The sequence below is a fragment of the Oryctolagus cuniculus genome, chromosome X (assembly GCF_964237555.1).
Source record: "Oryctolagus cuniculus chromosome X, mOryCun1.1, whole genome shotgun sequence".
In the NCBI taxonomy this organism is placed as follows: domain Eukaryota; kingdom Metazoa; phylum Chordata; class Mammalia; order Lagomorpha; family Leporidae; genus Oryctolagus; species Oryctolagus cuniculus.
This window is the reverse complement of record NC_091453.1, coordinates 97,623,250-97,649,261: the sequence shown is the minus strand read 5'-3', so window position 1 is coordinate 97,649,261 and position 26,012 is coordinate 97,623,250. Positions and strand designations below refer to the sequence as shown.

Genomic DNA, 26,012 nt, shown 5'->3' with positions numbered 1-26,012 from the left:
CATGGATTGATTTCTGGAGTTTCTACTCTGTTCATTGGTCGACAGGTCTGGTTTTTTTTTTTTTTTTTTTTTTTTTGCTAATACCAGGCTGTTTTGATTATAACTACAGTGTAGTATGTCTTGAAATCTGGTATTGTGATGCCTTTGTCTTTTTGTTGTGAAAAATTGCTTTTGAATTTCTGAGTCTCCTGTGTTGCTATATGAATTTTAGTATCATTTTATTTTAGATCTGAAAAGAATGTCATTGGTATTTTGATTGGGTACATATTGAATCTGTAAATTGCTTTCAGTTGTATTGACATTTTGATGACATTAATTCTTCTAATATATGAACATGGAGATTTTTCCATTTTTTGTGTCGTCTTTTTTTTCAATATTTTATGATTTTATCATAGAGATCTTTGACATCCTTAGTTAAATTTATTCCAAGGTATTCAATTTTTGTAGCTATTATGAATGGGGTTGTTCTTGGAAGTTGTTTGTCAGCCATAGCTTTTTCTGTACATACAAAAGCTATCGATTTTTGTGTGTTAATTTTATATCCTGCAACTTTACGAGCATCTCTTATGAGTTCCAATAGTCTCTTAGCAGATTCTTTTGGTTCCTTTTTATATAGAATTATGTCATCTGCAAATAGGGACAGTTTGACTTACTCTTTCCCGATTTCGATCTCTTTTGTTTCTATTTCTTGCCTAATGGCTCTGGTTAAAATTTTCAGGACTATATAGAATAGTAATGGTGAAAGTGTGCATCCTTGTAGGTTCTGGATCTCAGTGGGAATGCTTCCAACTTTTCCCCATTCAATAATTTGCTGGCTCTGGGTTTGTCATAGATTGCCTTGATTGTGTTGAGGATTGGTCCTTCTATATCCAATTTGCTAAAGTTTTTTTTAATCATGAAAAGATGTTGTATTTTATCAAATGCATTCTCTGCATCTATTGAGATAGTCATATGGTTTTTACTCTTTGATTGTTGAACCATTACTTTTGAATGTTGAACCATCCCTGCATACCAGGGATAAATCCCTCCTAGTCTGTATGAATGAACTTCCAGATGTGTTGTTGGATTTGAATAGTAAGGATTTTATCAAGGAGTTTTGCATCTGTGTTCATTACAGATATTAGTCTATACTTCTCTGTCATATTTTTTCTGGCTTAGGAATTAAGACGATGCTGTCTTCATAGAAGGAGTTTGGGAGGATTCCATCCCTTTCGATTGTTTTGAATAATTTGAGAAGTATTGAAATTAGTTCTTGCTTAAATGTATGGTAGAATTCAGCAGTGAAGCTATCTGACCCTGGGATTTTCTTTGTTGTGAGGGTCCTTTATTACTTATTCAATCTCCAACTTTGTTATTTGTCTGTTTACATTTTCTATCTCTTCATGACTAATTTTTAGTATATTATATGTATCTAGGAATCTATCCATTTCTTCAGGTTTTCCAATTTCTGGAACATAGCTCTTTGTATTAATTCCTGATAATTCTTTTACTCTGTGGTATCTCTTGTTTCATCACCTTTCTCATTTCTGATTCTATTGACTTGGGGTTTCTCCATCTTTGGGGGGGGGTTGTTGGGCAAATGGTGTATCAATTTTATTTATTTTTTAAAAGACCAGCTCTTCATTTCACTATTAGTTTGTGGTCTTTTTGTTTCAATTTTGTTTATTTCTTCTCTAATTTTAGTTATTTCTTTTCTCCTACTAATTTTGGTTTTGATTTGTTGTTGTTTTTATATGTCCTTGAGATGCATTGATAGCTCATTTATTTGATGCCTTTCCAATACTTTTTGTAGGCACCAATTTTTAAAGGAAAGGGTTTATTGGGGGAAACCTGACAGACAGCAGGGAAGAGGCAAAGAAGGAAAAAGAGAGGAGAGAGAGAGAGATCAAGAGACAGAGAGAGAGAGGGATCAACAGAGGGGGAGAGAGAGAGAGAGTGATCAGGAGATGGAGGAAAGAGAGCCACATGTTCAGGAACAGGTCCTCTTCAAACTTTGCCAGGGAGTGGGCAAGGAAGTAGGAGCATCGAATCCCATTAGGATGGGGGTGGAGTTGACACCGGTTGTTGGGCCATGTGGCCACCTGGCTTCCAGCAATGGTGGCAGGGGCTAGAGCCTAGGATGGTGTCCAGGGTGTAGATCGTGATAGGCACTGGTTTTTATAAACTCTCTCAACACTGTTTTTGCAGCATCGCATAGTTTTAATATGTTGCACTGTCATCTTCATTCTTTTCCAGATTTGTTTTGATTTATCTTTTTATTTCTTCTATGATCAACTGTTAATTCAGGAACAGGTTGTTCATTCTCCATGTATTTGTATAATTTGTAGAGATTATTGAGTTTAATTTCCAGCTTCATTCTTTTGTGGCCAGAAAAGATGCATGGTATGATTTCAGTTTTTTGAATTTCCTGAGACTTGCTTTTTAGCCTAATATATGGTCTATCCTACAAAATGCTCCATGCATTGATGAGAAGATTGTTTATTCTGCAACTGTGGAAAGAAATGCTCTGTAGATATCAGTTAAGTCCATAGTAAAAATTAGCTTTTTTTTCTCTGTTGATTTTCTGTCTTGTTGATCTGGTTGATTTGTCCATTGATGAAAGTGAGGTGTTGAAGTCACCATTACTATTGTATTGGTGTCCATGTCTTCCTTTAGAGCCATTGACATTTGTTTTAAGTAGCCAAATGCCCTGACATTGGATTCATATACATTTATTATAGTCACATCTTACTGTTGAATTGATCCTTATATCACCACATAGTGCCCTTCTTTTTTTGTTTTAACAGTTTGTCTGTTAAAGTCTATTTTTTCTGATAATAAGATGGCTACACCTGCTCTTTTTTGCTTTCCATTAGCATGGAATATCTTTTTCCATTCTTTCTCTTTCTGTCTGCATGTTTTTTTGAAGTTGACGTGTGTTTCTTGAAGGCAGCAAATATATGGGTCTTTTCTTTCAATTTTTTTAAATTTTTCTTCCATTATTATTTAAAAGATTTATTTATTTATTTATTTATTTATTTGAGAAGTAGAGGTATAGACAGTGAGAGGCAAAGACAGAGAGAAAGGTCTTCCGTCTGTTGGTTCACTCCCAAAATGGCCACAATGGGCAGAGCTGGGCCTATCTGAAACCAGGAGCCAGGAGCCAGGAGCCAGGAGCTTCCTCTGGTCTCCCACAAGGGTGCAGGGGCCCAAGAACTTGAGCCATCTTCTTACTGATTTCCCAGGCCATAGAAGAGAGCTGGATTGGAAGAGGAGCAGCCAGGACTAGAACTGGCACCCATATGTGATGCCAGTGCTGCAGGTGGAGGGTTAACCTAGTGTGCCACTGCGCCGTCCCCCTTTTCTTTTACTTTTTTTTTTGACAGGCAGAGTGGACAGTGAGAGAGAGAGAGACAAAGAGAAAGGTCTTCCTTTGCCGTTGGTTCACCCTCCAATGGTCGCCGTGGCCGGCGCACTATGGCCGGCGCATCGTGCTGATCTGAAGGCAGGAACCAGGTGCTTCTCCTAGTCTCCCATGGGGTGCAGGACCCAAGCACTTGGGCCATCCTTCACTGCACTTCCGGGCCACAGCCGAGAGCTGGGCTGGAAGGGGGCAACCAGGACAGAATCCGGCGCCCCAACCAGGACTAGAACCTGGTGTGCCGGCGCCGCAAGGCAGAGGATTAGCCTATTGAGCCACGGCACCGGCCATTCTTTTACTTTTAAAAGAGTTATTTATTTATTTGAAAAGCAAAATTACAGAGAAGCAGAGGAAGAGAGAGAGAGAAGTCTTCCATCTGCTGGTTCACTCACCACTGGCCACAATGGCAAGAGCTGCGCCAATTCAAAGCCAGGATCCAGGGGCTTCTTCCAGGTCTCCCATGTGGATGCAAAGGCCCAAGGACTTGGTGCATCTTCTACTACTTTCCCAGGCCATAGCAGAGAGCTGGATCAGAAGAGGAGCAGCTGGGATTTGAACCAGCACCCATATGGGATGCCAGCACTGCAAACAGCAGCTTTCCCCACTGTGCCAGCTCCAGGGTTTTAATTTTTTTTTTTTGACAGGCAGAGTGGACAGTGAGAGAGAGAGAGAGAGAGACAGAGAGAAAGGTCTTCCTTTTTGCCGTTGGTTCACCCTCCAATGGCCGCCGCGGCTGGCGCGCTGCGGCCAGTGCACCGCGCTGATCCAAAGGCAGGAGCCAGGTGCTTATCCTGGTCTCCCATGGGGTGCAGGGCCCAAGCACTTGGGCCATCCTCCATTGCACTCCCTGGCCACAGCAGAGAGCTGGCCTGGAAGGGGGGCAACCAGGACAGAATCTGGCGCCCCGACCGGGACTAGAACCTGGTGTGCCGGCACCACAAGGCGGAGGATTAGCCTGTTGAGCTGCAGCGCCGGCCTATCAGGGCTTTAATTTTAATCCATTCAGCAAGAATGTGTCTTTTTAAAGATTTATTTTTATTTATTTGAAGGAGTTAAAGAGAGAGAGAGAGAGACAGACAGACTTCCACCCACTTGTTCACTCCCCAAACGTCTTCAAAAACCAGAGCTGAGCTGAACCAAAGCCAGGAGCCAGGAGATTTTTCCAGGTCTCCCACATGGTTGCTGGGGCCCAAGGACTTAGGTCATCCTCTGCTGCTTTCCTATGTATATTAGCAGGGACCTAGATCAGAAGTAAAGCAGTTGAGACTCCAGCTGGTACCCATATGAGATGCCATCACTGTAGGCCAAGAGTTTAACCCGCTGCTTCTGCGTATGGAAATCCATTTTTCTGGATTTCTGTTAAAGAAATGACACGCTGGGGCTGACTCTGTGGCATAAAGGGTAAAGCTGCCACGAGCAGTTCCGGTATCCCATATGGGCACTGGTTCGAGTCCTGGTTGCTCCACTTCCAATCCAGCTCCCTGCTATGGCCTGGGAAAGCAGTAGAAGATGGCTCAAGTCCTTGGGCCCTTGCACCAGTGTGGAAGAACCAGAAGAAGTTCCTGGCTCCTGGCTTCGGATTGGCACAGCTCCAGCCATAATGGCCATCTGGGGAGTGAACCAACGGATGGAAGACCTCTCTCTCTCTCTCTCTCTCTCTGCCTCTGCTTCTCTGTTACTCTTTCAAATAAATAAATAAAGTCTTTAAAAAAAGAAAATAAATGACATCCCAAGGAAGAGGGGATTGGGAGGGCAGTATGCCCTGGTGAGAAAGAACATTTTATCACTGATATTGCTTAGGATTTCAATTGTGTGGTCATTTTTTTTAAAAAAGTTAACATTTGAGAAATCTCTTTTTAAACACTGAGAAAGCAATGTGCTTCCTCAGTACTTCCTCCTGGAGTTGATCACTTCCATCACTTTGTCTGATATCCAACTGCTATTAAAACTTATCATTTTTGACAATTGTTTGTTTTAGCAAATAATCTGCTACTCAAGACCCCCTACATCCCATATCAAGGGTCCTGGGTTCAGATCTCATTTCCACTCCGGATTCCAGTTCTCTGCTAATGTGCAACCTAGGTGGAAGCAGGTGATGACTCTAGAAGTTTTGTTCCTGCTACTCATATGGAAGATCAAGAGTAAGTTTCTAGTTCCTGGTTTTTGCCTGATCCAAATCCAGATTATAAGGTCATTCAAGGAGTTATCCAGTGGATGTGATATCTCTCTGTCTCCCTTTTTGTGTCTGTATCTCTCTTTGTGTCTCAAATAGATAAATGAATGAATAAATGAATAAATAAATTTTAAAAATAAAGTGTTTAAAACTAACCTATTTATTAAATTAAGTTAAAACATTTCTTCAGAAAATCTCTACTTAAAGTATTAATTTGGTAAGAAATGTCCAAAACATGATTCACTCATAAGTTTCTCATAAACGTTTGAAACAAATTTGTGCCAGCTCTGAAACATTTCCATGTAAGATTAGGGTTCTTATTAAAATTGAAGGAAAAAATATGGGAAACAAACCAACATCTTAAAATGTCAAGAATCTGACCAAAAAATAAGTAATATCAGCATGCTTATTTTGAAATTCTCACAATGAGATACATCAAATTTAATTATCCTGGAATGCTAGTTATAGTTTTACCCTCACATGATCTTCTTTATAAAAGTAACATTTAAATCGAGTACAGCCAATATATTTCATTTTGTTGTATTTTGAATGTAAAGGTATTTTAAGTTGACTAAATGATCTCTCTAATCAGTTTCGAATTAAATTAATTGGCTTCCTCTAGGCTCTCTCTTATCTCTTTTCTATTATTCCTGTAATTCTGGCCGCTTGGTGCCATTATAATTCTTTCTCTCCCCAGAGGTTTGCACTGGCTTTGTGTAATGTACTCTATTCATGGATAAAAAATTACGTTTGCCCCTGTGACTATATACTCTCTTGCTTCTTTATATTAATAATTAAAAAACAAGTATTGTCATAAGAGATTTAACATTTTGGTTTTTTTGTAAAGTGAATGAAATTATCCACTCAGGAATCTGGACATGAACTTTCATTTCTATTCTTCTCCAATGTATTATCTTCCACCAACATACAATAATAGATATTGAAATATAAAAATACACCCTTCCCTTAGTTTTTCTAGTAGTTTTGTCAGAATTATTAAAAGTTTCTGAATTGAAAAAATTACAGAGAATAAACCTATCATAACTTTTATCTGAAGAAAACTGGAAAGGAAATCTCAGGGCTTTGATAGAGAGGTAAAGAGTTCAAAATGATTTCCTTCAACATCACATATCCATCATGTAGTGTACTTTATTTGTGATAACATTAATATGTACTGGTTGATGATAAGATAAATGTCAGGGATCACAAGAAAATAAGAGAAAATTTTATTGTGTTATGCATTTTACTTCTTGCCATAATATTATATAGATGAAAAAATCCAGCTGGTACATTTTGTTTTAAGAATATTCATAAAAATCCAATAGACCAATATTATAATAACTTATGAGATCAAGTACCCTAATAATTAAACAAGATAAGGAATTTGGCCTCTGAAAGCTCTTGAACTCAACTTCCAACAGTTTACAGAAATTCATATTGGAAACCAGTATAGAGATTCCTCAGAAAACTAAAAATAGACCATATTACCCAAATATCCAAGTCTTGAGAAAAGAGCCAAAGGAAATAAAATCAGCATTTGAAATAGATACCCATAATCCCATGTATAAACATATATAAAGCAGCCCAATTCACAATAGCAAAGACATGGAATCCACTTGAATGTCCAACTGATGACTGGATAAAGAAAATGTGATGTGTATACATAACAATAGTATTCAGTGATAAAAAGAATTAAACTCTGACATTTGCAACAAAATGGATGGAAGCAGAAATCATTATGCTAATCGAAATAAGCCAGACCCAGAAAGACAAACATCACGTTTTCTCTTCTCGTTTTCTTTTAATTGGGCAATTTAACATAGAGACAAAAAAAACCTGATAAATGTACTTCCAAATTTTGGTTGCAATTGATACAGGTAAGACATAGGTGTAGAAAGATAACTACTCTTTATTTTTTTGACAGGTAGAGCCAGACAGTGAGAGAGAGACAGAGAGAAAGGTCTACCTTCCATTGGTTCACCCCCAAATGGCTGCCATGGCCAGCGCGCTGCGCTGGTAGCCAGGCGCCTCCTCCTGGTCTGCCATGTGGGTGCAGGGGCCCAAGAACTTGGGCCATCCTCCACTGCACTCCCAGGCCACAGCAGAGAGCTGGACTGGAAGAGGAGAAACCGGGACAGAATCCGGCGCCCCAATCGGGACTAGAAGCCGGGGTGCCGGAGCTGCAGGCGGAGGATTAGCCTAGTGAGCCGCAGCGCTGGCTAAGATAACTACTCTTAATTAAATTTCCTAAATTGCCACACACACACACACACACAGTCATCATTTTAAAGCAAATCAATAAAAACAAAATATCAGCTATAAGGACCCAAATGAGTAAGTTGTAGAGAGGGGAATGAACAGAGAAAAAAGGTGAATTTCTTAAACATGTTCTGCCTATGGAAGAAAGGAAAGGCATTGTGGAAAGGAAAGCCAACCGGCCCTCGCAGCACCTGGAGACTGGGTTGGTGTGGAGAACCCTTTGTCCTGGGAAACCGGGTGTGGTAGGAAAGGAGACACTCTTTCGCCCCTCACACAACACACGTTGGTGGGGAACCTTGCGCTAAAACATTCATAAATGACCTGCTTTGGGGTCGGGGTTTCCTACATAGCAGAACAGTTCCCTTGCTGGCATCTACTGAGACAAACTCAAGGGTTTGTCCCATATGCCCTTCCAAACGCAGGACTGGGAGTCGTGGAGCTTGGCTTGATGTGCCCCCAGGTTGCCCCGCTGGCCCAAGCGGGGTGCGCCTTGGGGTGGGAGGAGCAACTTAGGTGGCTGGGGGTGGGGCGGCAGGACCAAAACGCTTCTGTGCCGCTTGCCAAGTGTGGAGGCAAACCCGAAGCAACAGGTCTCCCGCACCTAACCTCCTCCGCTAATGCTCAGCCAAGAGACACGCATCCCAGTGTGTTGTGCAGTCGCAGATCCATCGCGGGCCTGGAGAGCCAGAGAGCCGCCTCTTCCACGGCCATGCTGGGGCATGGCCCCCCGGGTCTGGGGCGGCACTCGGAGGAGGCTGGCACGCCAAAGAGAGGGAGGTGGGAGGCTGCCTGGGGGGTGCATGTATGGGCTGGGCCCTCCTGGCTCTTTTTTTTTTTTTTTTTTTACCCCAGACAAAACAAACAAAAAACAACAACAAAAACACGTAAAGCCACTGTCTGCAATGCAACATCCCATATGAGGAGGGTTCAAGTTGTGGCTGCTACACTTCCCATCCACCTCCCTTCTAATGTGCCTGGGAAGTCTTTAGATGACCAGGATACTTGGGCCCTTCCACCCATGGGGATACCTGGATGGCATTCCTGGATACTGGCTTTGGCTTGGCCCCGCCTTGGCTGTTGTGGCCATTTCAGGAGTGAACCAGTGGATGGAAGAGCTGTAACTCTGAAGTTCAAATAAATAAATAATTGTTAAGAAAAATGTTCTGCCTGTAAACAGCCAGACGGCCTTGGGCAAAACGTATAACTATTCTTGCTTCCAAATTTCAAATTTCTCATTCCTTCCAAATCAAAGCATTTGATTGTAAAATATTCATAGGTATTTTCAGCTTTCAAAATTCATTATTTCAAATGCAGTTACTATTTGAGTCGAGCACCTCATTAAGAAGAGTAACTGTCATCTATTTTTTAGAAAAAAAAGATTTTTTAATCTTAAATTTATCATGGCTACCCAGAAAATATTTCAAAGTTTTAGGCATTTTATTAAGGAAATTGTGATATAGGAATTCTCATGAATAGATATCATTGCATAAATTATCAAATGGCATTGAAGTGAACAAAGATATTAACAAAATTCTTAGGAAAATGTCATAAATTGGATCAAAGTGACTGTGAAATTTCTGATTATAAAAGATGGTCATCTTCTATTTGTGACCAATGCCACTCAACTTCATATATTAAATTCTGAAATTTTATGAGACATGAATTTTCCCTAACAATAAATTGTTCATGTTCTTAAAGATGTCAGGGCTGATTTTTTTCATACCCCCAACTTTGATAATTATTGATATCTAAGTTAAATGTGCTTCAACTCAGAAATTTTGCTAAATTGAAATCTATTTTAGATATTTACTTTTTAAAAATTAGATATTTCTTTGAACATGCAGGTAAATTTGAGCAGAATTTTGAGAATATGAACCTATATACTGAAAATGTTTTTCTTCCTAGATTTGTCTCAACATAGCAAATACTTGCTTAGTGTCTACAAAGGTCAGAGGACCCAGTGCTAATCACAGTCATTTACTGTGACTGCACTTTTTCCCTCATGTTAGTATTAAAGTTTATGAATTTTCAACTGTTCTCTGTACTGTAAATCCCTCTGGGGAATTACAATTTTTCAACCATCCAATCACATTTAGAACAGCAACCAATTCTTATTTCTATAACTTAGGCTGGTCTTAGTAAGAAAAACTTTTCCAAAGAAATCTATCTTTATATAGCTTCTAAAGGAAAATACTTAATTATAATAGCAATTATTTTTGTAGAAGAATATGGTTATAAAACATAATAAGCTTGTTAATAAGATCTCTTAAATTAGAAGTCATGTAAGAATTTTCTGAATATTCTTGTCAAATGATTCTTCCTCTTAGAGTAATAGTAGTATGTAGAAGCAAACCAAATAAAACTTAAGAAACAAAAAACTGGAACATAAATATTCCACTAAATTCCAGAGGTGGTAAAAATATTGGGGGATTATTGGCTCCAGTTCTATTTATCACGGGCAATATTATGTTCTTGATAAATAAAAGGGACTTATTTTGCAAATCTAGGATCAGAGACTGAGATTTTTATTAATCAAGCATGGCAGATGTATCAATAGAAACACACACACTCACACATACACACACACACACAATCACTCATATATGTATATATATATACACACACACACACACACAGGAATCAGATTTTGATTCTGTTCTTCAGTCTGTCATTTTCTAACATCATTACTTTTCACAATATTTGTTTTCTAATCTATACAATGGAAATAATTATAATGAGTTTTTTCTAAGTTATCTTGAAAAGGAAAAAGAACATGTAACAGACTGAAAATATACCATTTTAATAGTTGGTAATAGAGTTCCTCTTAAGAAAGGAACTGTAAGCGGCTCCGCGGCTCACTTGGCTAATCCTCTGCCTGTGGCGCCAGCACACTGGGTTCTAGTCCCGATTGGGGCGCTGGATTCTGTCCCGGTTGCTCCTCTTCCAGTCCAGCTCTCTGCTGTGGCCCGGGAAGGCAGTGGAGGATGGCCCAAGTGCTTGGGCACTGCACCTGCATGGGAGAGCAGGAGGAAGCACCTGGCTCCTGGCTTTGGATCGGCGCAGCGTGCTGGCCACAGAAGCCACTTGGGGGGTGAACCAACGGAAAAGGAAGACTTCTCTCTCTCTCTCTCTCTCTCACCGTCTAACTCTGCCTGTCAAAAAAATGAAAAAAGAAAAGAAAGAAACTGTAGAGTCTGTGTTGTGGTGCAGCATATTAAGCCATGGCTTGAATGCCACCATCCCATACTGAGTGCCAGTTTGAGTCTTGGCTATCCCACCTCTGATCTAGCTTCCTGTTACTGTGCCTTGGAAGGCAGCAGAAGATGGCCCAAGTACTTTGATACCTGCCACCATATGGGAGACCAGAATGGAACTCCAGGCTACTGTCTTTGCCCTAATCCAGATCTCTCTCTCTCTCTCTTTGTCTTTCTCCCCACCCCATCTCTGTCAGTCTACCTTTCAGATAAATAAAGCTTTCAAGAAAGAGATGGGAACTGTATTTAGGAAAAATAATCTAATTATTTTTCTAAGGAAGATAAGGCCATAAAATGATGTTTTATAAAGCAACAGTAAGAAATAATCAATATCTCTGCGAAGTGATCATAATAGTGTGAGTTATAGGGAGAAAGAAAATGAGAGAGAGATAGATATTGAGGAGATCAATCAAAATTCTAGAACCCATAAGACCTGTTATAGCAGTCAGTGTAGAACACATTTGGCAATTCATTCACACCATCACTGAAGTAGTTTACCCAGAGGCCATGATATTTGAGCCAGCCTCTGCTACAGGTGAGCTTGAGTTTCCTTCACAAAGACCCTGGAGATAAGTCCAGAATGACCTTGGCTCTCTCCTCCAGGAACTTCTGGGCATTGATGTCACAGAAGAGTAGGAAGCCATGGTCTATTCCCATGTTGATGATGTAGTGATGGAAACTCAACAAGCACACACCAGTGCCAGCTTTCTGGGAGCAAAGGAGCCAGAAGTAGCACTGTCCTTGGCATAGATCTTATAAAGAGACATGAGATTGGGAACCCACAGCATACAGGGACAATTCATTACAGTAGGTCAGGCATCCATTTTCTCAGATGTATGAATGAACCTGATGAACAACAGCCTGAACAGGTGGCTCTGAGCTTTCCTCGGGTGGAAGTAGCCATTGAGGTGCATGGCCTCCAGTTCCTGATTCTTGCCTCTGAAGGTCAGGGGTCACATCTTCTGGCTATTGGGTTGGTCTTATCTTTGAGGATGACTTCCACATCTCTTGCGCAGATGTGAGCATACATGGGGAAACCCATTACATTGTAATACTGTCACTGAAAGTATCATGGTCTAACTGCCATAGTGCCATAGTGCCATCATGGGAGTAACAACCAAGGTGTTACTGATACAGACAATGACAAAGATCCAGTCCCTGTGACCTTGGTGGTTGCCTGAGAAAACAGGGTCCATGGTTGGCAATTGATAGATGGTCAGGCTGTTGGGTTTTTGCTCCTCCCGGCTAGCTTCATCTTGGAGGGAACTAGCTTGATGGAATGTGTGGATGTTGCAACCCCGCTGGGCCTGGATGAGAATCAAGCAGCCACAAAGTAGCCCCTGATTGGGCAGAAAAGTAGCTCTCTGATTGGGCAGAAAAGTAAATTCATCCTCCTCCCCTACACCAACTCAGGAAATACAGTTTTTGTGGACCAGAATTGGAGAGTGCAGCATTGGCATCAGGTAGCTGACTCTCTGCAGCCCACTGTATCACTCTGTAACTAAACTCCCAGTGTGGGCAAGATCGGGTACAGGCAGAACACTGAGCAGCAGGATATGAACATTTCTACCACACTCAGGACTAAGCCTATTCTCTCCACCTCTGCATCATCACCACTGTGTTTCTGCAATTCTCTCTGGAAAGTTCCTTATCTCCACTTCAAAAATCCTCTCCAACCAACAGGATTCAGTCTCTTGGCACCTGAGAATCAGCAACTGAAATGCCGACGTTACCTACTCTTGAGATGTTACCTACACCACCTCCCCATGGCTCTGAGCTTCAAGGAAAGTCACAGCCTACCAAAAAAAATCCTTAGTTTCTCTTCTCCTGCCTCTGTCCATCAGCGCATTACACAAGGTTTTTAGAGCTTCACCAACTAAAAAATCCAGGACCTCCCCACAGGCAGAACAGGGGGCCAGGGTTTGACTTTAGTAAGCACTGCTCAGGAATTTTGGTGTGCAAATTCAGAGACCACCACTACTTGGTTGAAGCTTTAAAATACAACAAAAGTGAAGACAAGGTACCATTTTGGTGCAGTGGGTGAGCCACTACCTGCAACACAAGCATCCCCTGTGAGTGCAGGTTCGAGTCGTAGCTGCTCCAATGCTCCTGAGAATGTAGCAGAAGTACCAAGTATTTGGTCTGCCACCACTCAGGTGTGTGACCTAAATGGAGTTTCTGGATCCAGGCTTCAGCAGGGCTCCAGAGAACTGGGGAGTGAATCAGCAGATGGAAAATCTCTATTGGTCTCTGTCATTCCACCTTTCAAATAAATCTTTTTTTGAAAAAAAAAAAAAACTTATTTATTTGAGAGGTAGAGTTACAGAGAGTGAGAGGGAGAGGCAGAAAGGTCTTCCATCCCCTTGTTCACTCCCTAACTGGCCACAATGGCCAGAGCTGCGCCGATCTGAAGCCAGGAGCTTCTTCCAGGTCTCCCACGTGGGTGCAGGGGCCCAAGGACTTGGGCCATCTTCCACTGCTTTCCCAGGCCATAGCAGAGAGCTGGATTGGAAGAGGAGCAGCCTAGACTAGAACCGCGGCTCAGGATGCCTGCCGGTGCCCCAGGCAGAGGATTAACCTACTTCGCACAGCGCTGGCCCCTAAACCTTTCCTTCCTTCCTTCCTTCCTTCCTTCCTTCCTTCCTTCCTAACTTCCTAACTTCCTAACTTCCTTCCTAACTTCCTGACTTCCTGACTTCCTGAAACGAAAATGAGGCTGCGGAACAGACCAAACTAAAGGATAAGGGTCTCACTGCCATTGCAAAATACTCTCAATCCCTGTCAAGTTCAATGTCGACGGGAGTTCCAGAATTATACTGACTGTATATTTATTCCCTCTCAGATCATAATCACTGTTCTTCCTAGTCCCGTGTTTACCTGTAGTTTAGATTTCAGATTTTATTCAAGTAGGAATGTTTAAAAAGCTAATCACTTGCTATGGCGAGGATGGGGAAACCACACGTGTCACATCCTGGCGTCCCGCAACCCTGGCTGTCTGGGAACCTCCTCCCGCAGCTCACTTCTCCACTGCCCCCTGTATGCACGACGGCGCTACTCTCACCTCCGTCTACCCGCCCAGCCCGCCCCTCCCACAGCTTCCGCCCCTCACACTGAATTCCCTCCCAACCCGCCGCCAGCTGCAATTCAAGCCCTCCCCTAGGTCCGCCCTGCCGTCGGGCACCGCCCTAGCCGCCAAGCTCAGCCCGCGCTCCACTGCCTACTCCCGTGAATCCCTCGCAGGGCACTGCTACCTCTACTGCTGCTGCGCCGCCGCCTACCTGACTCCGTCAACTCGGCGCCTCACGATCGTCCAGCCTCCCGGCGGAGCCACCATCCCCACGTCCATGATGGCCAAAACGATTGCCGCGCGGCGCCGCCGACGCCGCACCATCACAGCCGCCGCCCCCGCCCACGCCATGACCTCAGCCATCGCGGCCGCCCCCAGTAGCCCAACGCCGACCATGGCCCCGCAGCAAAGAGGTAGCAGGAAGCGGAAAGCGACCGTGCTCCAGGCCACCGCCAGGAGCTCATCCTCGTCGGCTGGGGCAGACGGAGAGGGGCCCCAGCTACCTAAGACGCAGAGGAGGCCGGCGACTCGTCGCTCGCTGGTGCACTACCTGAAGGACCGCGAGGTCGGTATGCGGGGCAGCGCAGGGATCCCGGGCTTCGAGCGCCAGCTGAGCTGCCACGTGGTGCGGGGCCTGCCTAGGATGCTGACGGAGCGCCCGCTGGCCCTGGGCACCCTCAACAAGGTGTTCGCCTCGCAGTGGCTGAACGCCAGGCAGGTGGTGTGCGGCACCAAGTGCAACACGCTCTTCGTGCTGGACGTGCATTCGGGCCACATCACGCGCCTCCCCCTGATGCGGGACAGGGTGCCGGCGCTGGTTCGAGCCAAGCCTGGCTGTGGCATCCACGCCATCGAGCTGAATCCCTCCAAGACGCTTCTGGCCACCGGGGGCGAAAATCCCAATAGTCTGGCCATCTATCAGCTGCCCACCCTGGACCCCGTGTGTTTGGGCGACCGCCAGGGCCACAGCGATTGGATCTTTGCCATCGCCTGGATCAGCGACAACATGGTTGTGAGCGGCTCCCGCGATGGCACCGTGGCGTTATGGCGGCTGGACTTTGACATTTTCAATGACAGTGTAGTCAGGCGCAATGCCACGGGGTCCCCTATGTTTGCCCACATCCGCCCCAGTGCCATGGAAGACATCCCCAAGGCCAGCACAAACTCCTGTCACCACCAGGTGCGCTCTCTTGCCTTCAGCAGCCAGAACCAGGAGCTGGGAGCCGTATCCCTGGACGGCTACTTCCACCTGTGGAAACCTCGGAGCAACCTGTCCAGGCTGCTGTCCTTCAGGCTGCCCTACTTCCGAGAGAACGTGTGCCTGACCTACTGCGAGGAGTTGTCCCTGTACGCCGTGGGCTCTGAGTCCCATGTCTCCTTCGTAGATCCGCGCCAGCGCCAGCACAACATCCGCCCGCTGTGCTGCCGGGAAGGTGGCACCTGCGTCCGTTCACTAAGCTTCTACCACGACATCATCACCGTGGGAACGGGCCACGGCTCCCTGCTCTTCTATGATGTCCGCGCCCAGAAGTTCTTGGAGGAGAGAGGGGATGCCATTCCAGACTCCTCTCCAGGGTCTTCGAGGAGGCAGCTCAAGCTCACCTGTGGCAGAGGCTGGCTCAAACACGATGGACTCTGGTCAAACTACTTAGATGGTGTGGACGAACTGACAAATGCGCTCTACACCCACTGCTACAACTGGCCAGAGATGAAGCTCTTCGTGGCCGGGGGGCCTCTCCTTTCTGTCCTCCATGGGCACTACGCGGGCCTGTGGAGCTAAGTATGGTCACTCCTCAAAGTACGAAAATTAACCCTCTAATTCCTTCTTTACTTTGGCATGTAGCATGTATGCTTTTAATTCCATAAGTTTTGTTTTTCAGGTGGAATTGGCCTGATTTAACTCTCCCCAACACTAACTTTTTGAATTTTCATCCATGTAATTTTGGCTAAACATTAGTTTCATTCTGTCTTTAAGTAAATCACATATTCTGTTTCATTAAGGGGATGCTATCATTATCTTACAGCTGTGTATATATTCTTTTTGTATTACTTATATTTCAACATTATAGTGGGTTTTTTCAGGGCAGATATATAGTAATTCAGGATATTTTCTAAACAAAAGTTATTACTATGTTCTGGAGAGCTCACTGTGATTTTATAACATTATTGTAATTGTAAAATACATTAGTTTTGGAAGCATTTCATTTAAAATGCACACATCTGCATTTTTTGGTTTCTTAAGTCCTTTTTTGATGAAATGAAAAAAAAAGTTGTCTTAGAATCTTGTATAAAAATCCCATTTGATTAGAATACTTCAAAGATGCAAGGGTTCTACTTTACTGAATTAATCAGAAAAAAAACAAACCGATCTGTTTTCTCCCTTATTTTGATTGTTTATGATCTCTCTTAACTGATAAAATGCTTTAATACTTCAAGTTTTTTGACAATACTTTAATACTTGTTTGAGAAATTTGCACAAAGCTTCAGTTCCAGCACTCAAATCAGGGTTCTTAACTGTAAATGTGAAAAGTATGACAGACTTGGGGGAATATATTTTGACCCAGGGGATAGACTAGACATTTTTGCTGTGGCTATTTTTGATATTAGATTTTATATTTCATAATACTTTAAATTTTCCAGTTTTATTTTAAAAAGTCCAAAGAAGAAAAATGAGCTCTTTCTGCTCCTTCTGGAAAAAGATTCTGAACATGTTAAGTCTAAATTGCTAATATTTTCTTTTTTTAAGGACTTATACCCAAAGTAGAATAAATGTGTTGTTAAAAAACAAGGATGTGATAATATATGATAATCAACACAGGAAGTTTTTTTTCTAAGTGATTAGCTGCAAATTAAAACTTAATGAGATTAGTTTGAGGAAAAGTATTTTGGGACATAGGTAAATGCAAATTGTGGACAATTGTGAAAACCGTTTGTACTTCTCTATATGTTAGAATATTGAAAGAGGCAAGGGAAATTGTCCCTTCATCAAAAGTAGGCAGATTATGCTGACTTTGGATTATTATTGTGTCAGATTTGCTAATACTTGCTGTTTAAAGGATATATTCATTTCTTTGAAAGGCAGAGAGAGTGATAGTGATAGGCAGAGTTAAAGAGTGGGGAGGGGGGAGAGTTCCATCCACTGGTTCACTCCGCAAATGGCCACAACAGCCAGAGTGAAGCCAAGAGTTTGATCTGAGACTCCTACATGGGTGGCAGGGGCCCATGTACTTACATCATCTCCTGCTTCTTTCTCAGGCATGTAAGCAGGGAATTGTATTGGGAGGAGACCACTAGGAATGTGAACCAGCACCCATATCATATGCCTGCATTGCAGGCCATGACTTAACCCGATATACTACAAATGCCCCTCACGCCCACTGCCGCTGGGTTTTCCCTTAATGTTTTGTCACTCAAATGCTGCCTTGGTGTCTAGATACTACATGCTGGTATTTTTCAAATCAGAACCCGTAGTGTAATAAGTGGTATTAAATATAGGTCCAGAAATGCAGAAAAAAAAATCTGTAGTTCCTGAAGATTGTTTTAATAAGTTTATATTATTGTTATATGAGTAAAACATTTTGTGTGCATGTTTCTCAAAATCAGCTTTAAGCGCCTTGAAAGCAGTGAATGTACCATTCATCTTTATATACCATGAATGCCTAGAAAATCAAAAGTGATCAGTAAATATTTCCTGAATGATTGTACTTCTGGAAACTTCTGGAAAGTTCAAGCTTTTCATTAAATAAATATTTATGCTTAATTTATATTCTTGTTTTGTCTCTGCCTCCCCTCTTTAAAAAACATATTTTTCTTTCAACTTTTTATTTGCTTAATTGAACAAGAAATAGAAACACACAGATCTTTTATCCATTGGTTCCCTCCCAAAATGCACACAGCAGCCAGGACTAGGCCAGTCTGAAGCAATGAGCCAGACCCAATCCATGTTTTTCATGAAGGTGTCAGGTACTCAACTTCATGAGCCATTACCTGCTACCTGCCAGGGTATTCACTATCAGGAAGCTGGAATCATAAGCAGACATGGGATTCAAACCCAGGCAGTCTTATATAGGATGTGGATGTCCCATGTGGTGTCTCACCTTTTATTTTTCTGAAAATTTCCCTAATTCATTTGTTTTTTTTTTTTTTTTTTTTTTTTTTTTTGACAGGCAGAGTGGACAGTGAGAGAGAGAGACAGAGAGAAAGGTCTTCCTTTGCCGTTGGTTCACCCTCCAATGGCCGCCGCGGCCGGCGCGCTGCGGCCGGCGCACCGCGCTGATCCGATGGCAGGAGCCAGGAGCCAGGTGCTTTTCCTGGTCTCCCATGGGGTGCAGGGCCCAAGCACCTGGGCCATCCTCCACTGCACTCCCTGGGCCACAGCAGAGGGCTGGCCTGGAAGAGGGGCAACCGGGACAGAATCCGGCGCCCCAACCGGGACTAGAACCCGGTGTGCCGGCGCCGCTAGGCGGAGGATTAGCCTAGTGAGCCGCGGCGCCGGCCTTCCCTAATTCATTTGTAAGACAGACCATAGTGCTTATTCAAGTTTATAAACACCTATCTGTGATACTAGAAGATGAATTTGCTACTAGAACATGAAGAAATATGTATAAATTTAAGGTGGCACTGGAAATGAGGCTTTTCCTCTGAAAATATTTAGATTTAAAAATCTTAAAAACATTTTTCACAGAAACTATTTTCCACCATATTCAACTTTTTCTCTATTTGTGTACAGGAAATTAAGTTTTCAAACACTGCAAATTGTTGCTGATGTATGTAATTTGTAATGATTTTATGTGCACTGAATTGATTTTCCAAATAACCTTTGAGCTTTAAGAATGGTAAATCTCTATGAAATAAATTCACACAGTGAATAGTGTGCAGCATTGTGATAAGAGGCAGACATACCAGGGGAAACATGCGGGCAGATCAGTAGAGTTTTCAGAAAACCTTTCCTGGTATATAACTGAATTAATGTGTACTCAGTCTAGACTCTGAAATTATTGTCACTCTGTAATCTAAAACAGTGAGATAACATTCATGATGACTCAAATACTAAAATTCTAGAGTATCTTTAAATCATAACAAGAAATTTTAAGATTACCTTCATAAAACTTTTCCTTTAGTGTGTCTTAGAATACTATGAGTGTTGGAAAGTTTTAATTTATGTATGTTACATTAGGTATGATTTAAAAAAATGGTATGTTAAAAAATTCAGCAGATCTTACATTGTGTGTGTGTGTGTGTATAGCTTCTTGGAAGCCATCATTGGAAGCTAAACTTTTCTGAAATCATCGTCAACATTTGCAACACATTTAAGCTAGAATTTCAAATCACTTAGGAAAACTGTGGATAACGAGTAATAAAATAGTGTAAGTGAAATTTCTTAAAGAAGTTCCTGAAATATGGCAATGGAGCATCACTGGACTAAAAATCTACACTCTCACAAGACTAGGGCAGTTGTAGAGGCAAAATACCACTGACACTGGATGAGATGTGGCATGCACACTATCACGAGTGGGATATAGAGGTGGGGCAGTAGACTCAGCAAAGATGCCCAGTGCTTGAGTAAGAACGGACCGGGTGACTATAATTGCCATTAACTAAATGGGCACCTAGGAAAAGAAGCTGACAAATAGAGAATGCGAATACTCAGTTCTAAACTGGACATTTCTTAAGTGATGACACCCCAAGAAAGGGATAGGAGAAACATGAGTGTTTAAATGTTGGGGACCAGGATGCATGAAAACCGATGAAAATGTGAGAGCAGATGAAAATGTGAGCTTTTAGAGAAAGGGCATGAGATGGACTGAATCTCCTTCCTGTAAGGACAACCACAGGAGAGACAGAACTGCAACCAGGCACTTAATCCAGAGTCCTAGCTCCTCTGTTGGGTGAACTGCAGACAGCCTCGCTCCCCCCCCCGCCCCCACCAGGACACGGGGTAGGAGACTGGCAAGAGCAGCTTGGCGCAGGCGCGTGTGTCCACCAGACTCAGGCGCATACTTGGTCGTCTTCCGTTCCTGGCCTTCCCCGTGACCCTTGGGCCGGGCCTTCCCACCTGAGAGTCAGTTGCTTTCCAATGCCCTCGGGCCTCGACCTTTATTTCTCAAGAGTGCTCATTGGTTCCTTCGCGAAGACCATCAGGGAAGACGGTAGGAAGGCGTAGAGACGGGGCCGGGGACCGGGACCGGGTGCGGCGTGTCTCCAGGGCGCTAATTTTTAGAATCTTTTTTTTTTTCAAGATTTTTGCTTATTTGTAAGGCAAAGATACAGAGAGAAGGAGAGGTTGAGAGGGAGGGAGGGAGACACACACACACACACACACACAGAGAGAGAGAGAGAGAGAGAGAGAGAGAGAGAATCCTCCATCTGCTGGCTCCATCTGCTGGTTGTTCACTCCCCCAAACAGCCACAATGGTTGAGGCTGGGCAAGCCTGAAGCCAGGAGCTTCATCCAGGGTCTCCCACGTGGGTGCTGAGGCCTGCATGTTTGAGCCATCTTCCCTTGCTTTCCCATAGCGTAGAGCTAGATAGGAAGTGCAGCAGTTGGAACTCGAACCAACACCAATATGGGATGCTGGCACTAGAGGTGAAGGCGTAACCTTCTACGCCACAGTGCAGGCCCCAGATCTTGTTTTACAGTTTGTCTTTTAACTTTGATAATTGTACAGATATTTCCTAAAATTTTCTGTAAATGTTACCCAAGAACTTTACAGAGGTTCTCACTGCTTACCTTCTTGTAGGCAATAAGATGTTCTTATTGTACATTTGTGATTTTTTTTTTTTTGGACTTTAGAAAACGTTTTCTGAGAAAACAACACTTTCTGCATGCGGTGGGATTTTAAAGAAGCTATATAAAGCACGCATCTACTTTTCTTCTCTTTCTTGATCTCCCCTCATTGACTCAACTTTCTCACATGTGGGGGTATGTCTCTTAGATGCCAATCACACGACTTGACTTTTCAAAGAATAAGAAACCTACCTATGTTTGTCTTTATATCCTGCAGCTATCTAGATCTTTGAAATATTTTACATTTAGGACAATAATATGAAGACGTACAATTAATTGTGTTACCCGTGAGTGTGAAATAGCTGAAAAAATTCAAGACTTCAGAAAATCCACAAAAACAACTAATTTTAAAATACACAAGAGAATACTAGACCCAAATACTTATGACTTTTCACATAGGTCTCCTCAATTATACTTCTGACTCAAAACTTTATGTCTCTTATTTTGTTATACAGAATGAGTTCACTTCTACTTTTTTAAAGCAAAGAGCATGATTTACTAATCATATCCACTAGAATAAATTGAAGTCAGTACTCTGGGGAAAATGATCTGGTAAATATACTCTAGCTTTAATGATAAACAAAATTGATTTCTCCAGAGGTTGGTTTTTATCCATTTGTATTCAGCATTGAACAAGTTGTTATTTTTTTTCCATTAATTTCTAATTCAGAGTGATTTTAGCATGAAATTAATCTGCCTAAACACACCTCAGAGGTTTTTCTGACAGCTTCCTTATCAGTGCAAGGATGAGATAACCAGCTTTATTAAATATGTTACCATGTGAGCTGCTCAGGGATACAGCATAGACCACAGGTGTTTGCTTTAAAGGATGATATTTTAAAATCTACTAAATGGGCTGCTTACAATTATTTCCTACTACTAGCCACCTATGAACCCACAAATCCATACCTTTGGAATTTTGTGTGAGTGAAAAGACAACGTGTTTGCAGAAGCATCCCATGAAATGGTCAGGCCGAGACTTAGGAAGGAATCTGTTTACTGGGTACTTTTACGCACAGCGGAGAGCGCATGCTTGTTACTATAAGGAAATACCTGAGCAGGGTATTCTATGATGAAAAGAAGTTAATTTAGCTCCAAGTTCCAGATTCTCGAAGGCATGCCTTTGACATTGGCTCAGCACAGAAGATTGCCCCCTTGGCTAATGTAATATGGTGGAGATTGTTATGGTAGGACCTTGTGATACAGGGGGTGTTCACATGACAAGCCTGGCAGCTAGAGAGAAACTGTGGTCCTGCAAGAACTGCATTGATCCCTTCAGAGGAACCTCTGCATGGCCTCTAAGGAACTCCTACTAGGCCCCACCTCTTAAAGGTCCCATCGCTTGTTAATATTGTCACTCTGAGGATAAAGGTTCCAACACATAAACTCTTTTATGGACAAGCCACCTCAAAACCACAGCATATGTGCTTTTCTTACTTTTTTTGATTTTATTAAACTCTCTGTTACTTCCTATATATAGAATGAATTGTTTAAAATGAACTCGCTTTCATAGGGAATGGTTTGTTACTAGCTTTATTATAACATTTGCAGATAGAAATACAGTTAACTATTCTAGTATCTAACCTCCTTTCAAGCTATTTGAATGTAAACTCTGTCATAGCAATACCTGTACTTAGATGGTGTTTGGGTATCCAGTACAATGACAAATAGATCAGTTCCTTGGCACAAATTATTTTAACAGATTATTCTACCAGAATATTAGTTAATGTAATTAGGACTGAGTTAATGGATGAAGAATATGCTGAAACAGGCCACCTTGGTAGTGACAGTGAAAAGTGTGGGTTGGCCAGCAGAAATGCCTTGCATCCACTGGTTCAATACCCAAATTTCCACAATGGCTGGAAGTAAACAAGGAGCCGGGAACTCCACCAGATCTCTTTTGTGGGTGGCAGGAACCTAAGTACCTTAGGCATATCCCACTGCCTTCTCCAGTGTATTAGCAGGGAGACAGATTGGAAACAGAGTATATGGGACTCAAACAGGCAGTCCAGTATGGGATGCCAGCATGTCAAGTGGAGGCTTAATGCACTGTACCACAATGCCAGCTCTTAAAAATACCTTTTATAGGTTGTATTGTAACATACTTTTTAAATTAATTATTCCATCTTTCCATCTCAATATTCCTGTCTAACACTTAGGGTGTTTACAGTATTGGCTGAAACTCAAAATGCACAATTTGATGCCCCATACAGAAAATGATTGCCATGATCATAAATCATTAGAAGGGCATATATTTAACCAAATATAAGATTGTATACATGCTTAAACCTCAAATTTATCAAAAATTGAGTGTGTAGTAGTATTTTCTGTCCATGTATGTGCTTAATTTGGTGATTTTCAGACTTTGGATGATGTCAGAGCTGCTTGCATGTATCATGAAAGTAAGTCAGGACTTACAGAGCAGAATTTCCTGGCCAAAACACTGTTTTATTTGAGTGTTTTCAAATAATACATTTGAAACAAAGCCAACAACAAAAATGAGATCTATCTTATAGGTTTATTATGTGGCAGAGGAGAAGTTATCTGATTAACTGATAATAAAAAATGTGAATATAGTATTAAGGGTATATTCTAAGTTCATTGAGAATGTGAAGAGAATGTGATTAATTCTGCCTGGACAGGCTATGGAGGGCTCTCAAAGAAGGCAGTGCTTGTGCTGGATGTGAAAACTAAAGTAAGAGTGAAGAAATTTGTTTGAAAAATTCATTATTGGTATCTAGAATATACAGGCATATGCATATATCAAGGGCTGCTACAGATTGTCCTTATGGAATCTGACAGTGGGATTTCCAGATGGAAATGTTGGGTTGACAGTTATAAATGTAGATCTGGAGCTCATAATACATATTAGAAGTAAACAAACAGGTGTGAGAGTCTTAACTATAGCAATGGTACTTGGGAGAGGCAGAGAGTAGTGAATTAACTCAGAAGTTAAGTTTGATTATCATTCCAATCCTTCATGCTCCCATCTTTAAAAAGTACACACAAAAGATATATATATATATATATAGTTTTCTATATTATTATTATTAATATTGGATACACTAGTGTGTGTGAGGTACCCAGTGATGCTTTTAAACTTATTTGAATTTATTTTTAAGGAATTATTTATTTATTTGAAATGCAGAGTTACAAAAGGCAAAGAGAGAGAGAGAGAAAGAGAGGTCTTCCATCTGCTGGTTCACTCCCCAGATAGCTGCAACTGCTGGAGCTGAGCTGATTCAAAGCCAGGAGCCAGGAGCTTCTTCTGGGTATCCCACACAGGTGCACGGGCCCAAGGACTTGGGTCATCCTCCACTGCCTTCCCAGGCCATAGCAAAGAGCTGGATAGGAAGTGGAACAGCCAGGACTCAAACCAGAGCCCAAATGGCATGCCAGCACTGCTAGCGGCAGCTTTATCCACTATACCATGGTGCCGGCCCCATGAATTTATTTTTAGTTAACATAATTTTAAAATATTAACTCAAACTGCATATATTTACATATATTTACATTATATGTGACGCTTAGGTCAATGTACACAATCTGAAATGATCAAATCAAGATAATTAACCAATTCATCACTCCACCCGTTAAAATTTACTCTCAATTACTTTGAAACATACCTTATTATTCATTGTATTCCCCTTGATGTCAGAAAAATTAGTCCTTCTGTCAAACTAAAACTTTTTATGTTTTGACCAATATTTCCTAATGCCTGATTCCCTGCCCCCAGTCCCTGGTAACCACGATTTTACTTTTCACTTATATTAGTCTGTATTTTTAGATACCACATATAATTGAGATCATGAATTATTTGTCATTCTGTTCCAGGTTTACTTCACTGAACATATTGTCCTCCAGGTTCATCTAAGTTGTCTCAAATGACAAGATTTCCTTCTTTTTGGATCCAGAATAGTATTCCATTCTGTACATGTAACCACTTTTTTATTTATTTACCAGTTGATAGATACTTAGATCATATATCTTAGCTATTCCTAATAGTACTGCAAAAAAAACCATGAGAGTACATATATCTTCTGAGCTTATTGATTTAAAGTCTCTTGATTAAATACTCAGTTGTGAAATATATGAATCACATTTAGTCCTATATCTAATTATTTGAGGAATCTCCTTATGGTTTCTGATAATCACTGTATTAATTTTTATTCTCATCAGCAATGTGCAAGGTTCCCTTTTCTCCAAATCGCCTCAAACACCCATATTTCATCCTTTTTTTGATAGTCATTGTAGCAGTTTTAAGATGATATTGCAGTTGTAATTTATAATTCCCAGATGATTTTTTTTTTTTTTTTTTTTTTTTTTGACAGGCAGAGTGGACAGTGAGAGAGAGAGACAGAGAGAAAGGTCTTCCTTTGCCGTTGGTTCACCCTCCAATGGCCGCCGCTGCAGCCGGCGCACCGCGCTGATCCTGGCAGGAGCCAGGAGCCAGGTGCTTTTCCTGGTCTCCCATGGGGTGCAGGGCCCAAGCACCTGGGCCATCCTCCACTGCACTCCCTGGCCATAGCAGAGAGCTGGCCTGGAAGAGGGGCAACCGGGACAGAATCCGGCGCCCCAACCGGGACTAGAACCCGGTGTGCCGGCGCCGCAAGGTGGAGGATTAGCCTATTGAGCCACGGCGCCGGCTCCCCAGATGATTATTGATGTTCAATCTTTTTATACTTTTAAGTGATGTCTCTTCGTGTACTTTGCCTATTTTCTGCTAGATTTTTAAAAAATGTTCTTTGTGTTGATTTCTTTGAGTTGCTTATATTGTTTGGATATTAACTCACTATGGAGTGTATGGTTGGAAAAATTTTCTTTCAATTCATGAATTGTCTCTTCATGCAATAATTTTTTTCTTTGCTGTGTTTTGCTTTGATACAATTCTATGTGTGTGTTTTTGCTTTTGATTCTTATGTTTTCAGAGTTATATTCAACAAATCATCACCCAGACCAATATCATTTAATTTTATCTTACACTGAATTAGTCCATCAATTTTCAGTTGAGTTTTGTATGTGGGATGGGATAAGAGCTAAATTTTATTATTCTGCATGTGGATACTCAGTTTT

General features: G+C 41.8%; 1 protein-coding gene and 1 pseudogene across 1 annotated transcript; one reads left to right on the top strand and one right to left on the bottom strand.

Annotated features, from left to right (window-relative positions):
- LOC103352001 (DDB1- and CUL4-associated factor 12-like protein 2) overlaps positions 1-14,432 on the bottom strand; it is a 44,064-nt pseudogene extending 29,632 nt beyond the window's left edge.
- On the top strand, positions 14,260-17,911 carry LOC100347438 (DDB1- and CUL4-associated factor 12-like protein 2). The gene has a single exon (XM_002720398.4). The coding sequence runs from the start codon at positions 14,431-14,433 to the stop codon at positions 15,931-15,933; it is 1,503 nt and encodes a 500-aa protein (XP_002720444.4). The 5' UTR covers positions 14,260-14,430; the 3' UTR covers positions 15,934-17,911.
- The last annotated feature ends 8,101 nt before the right edge of the window (positions 17,912-26,012 follow it).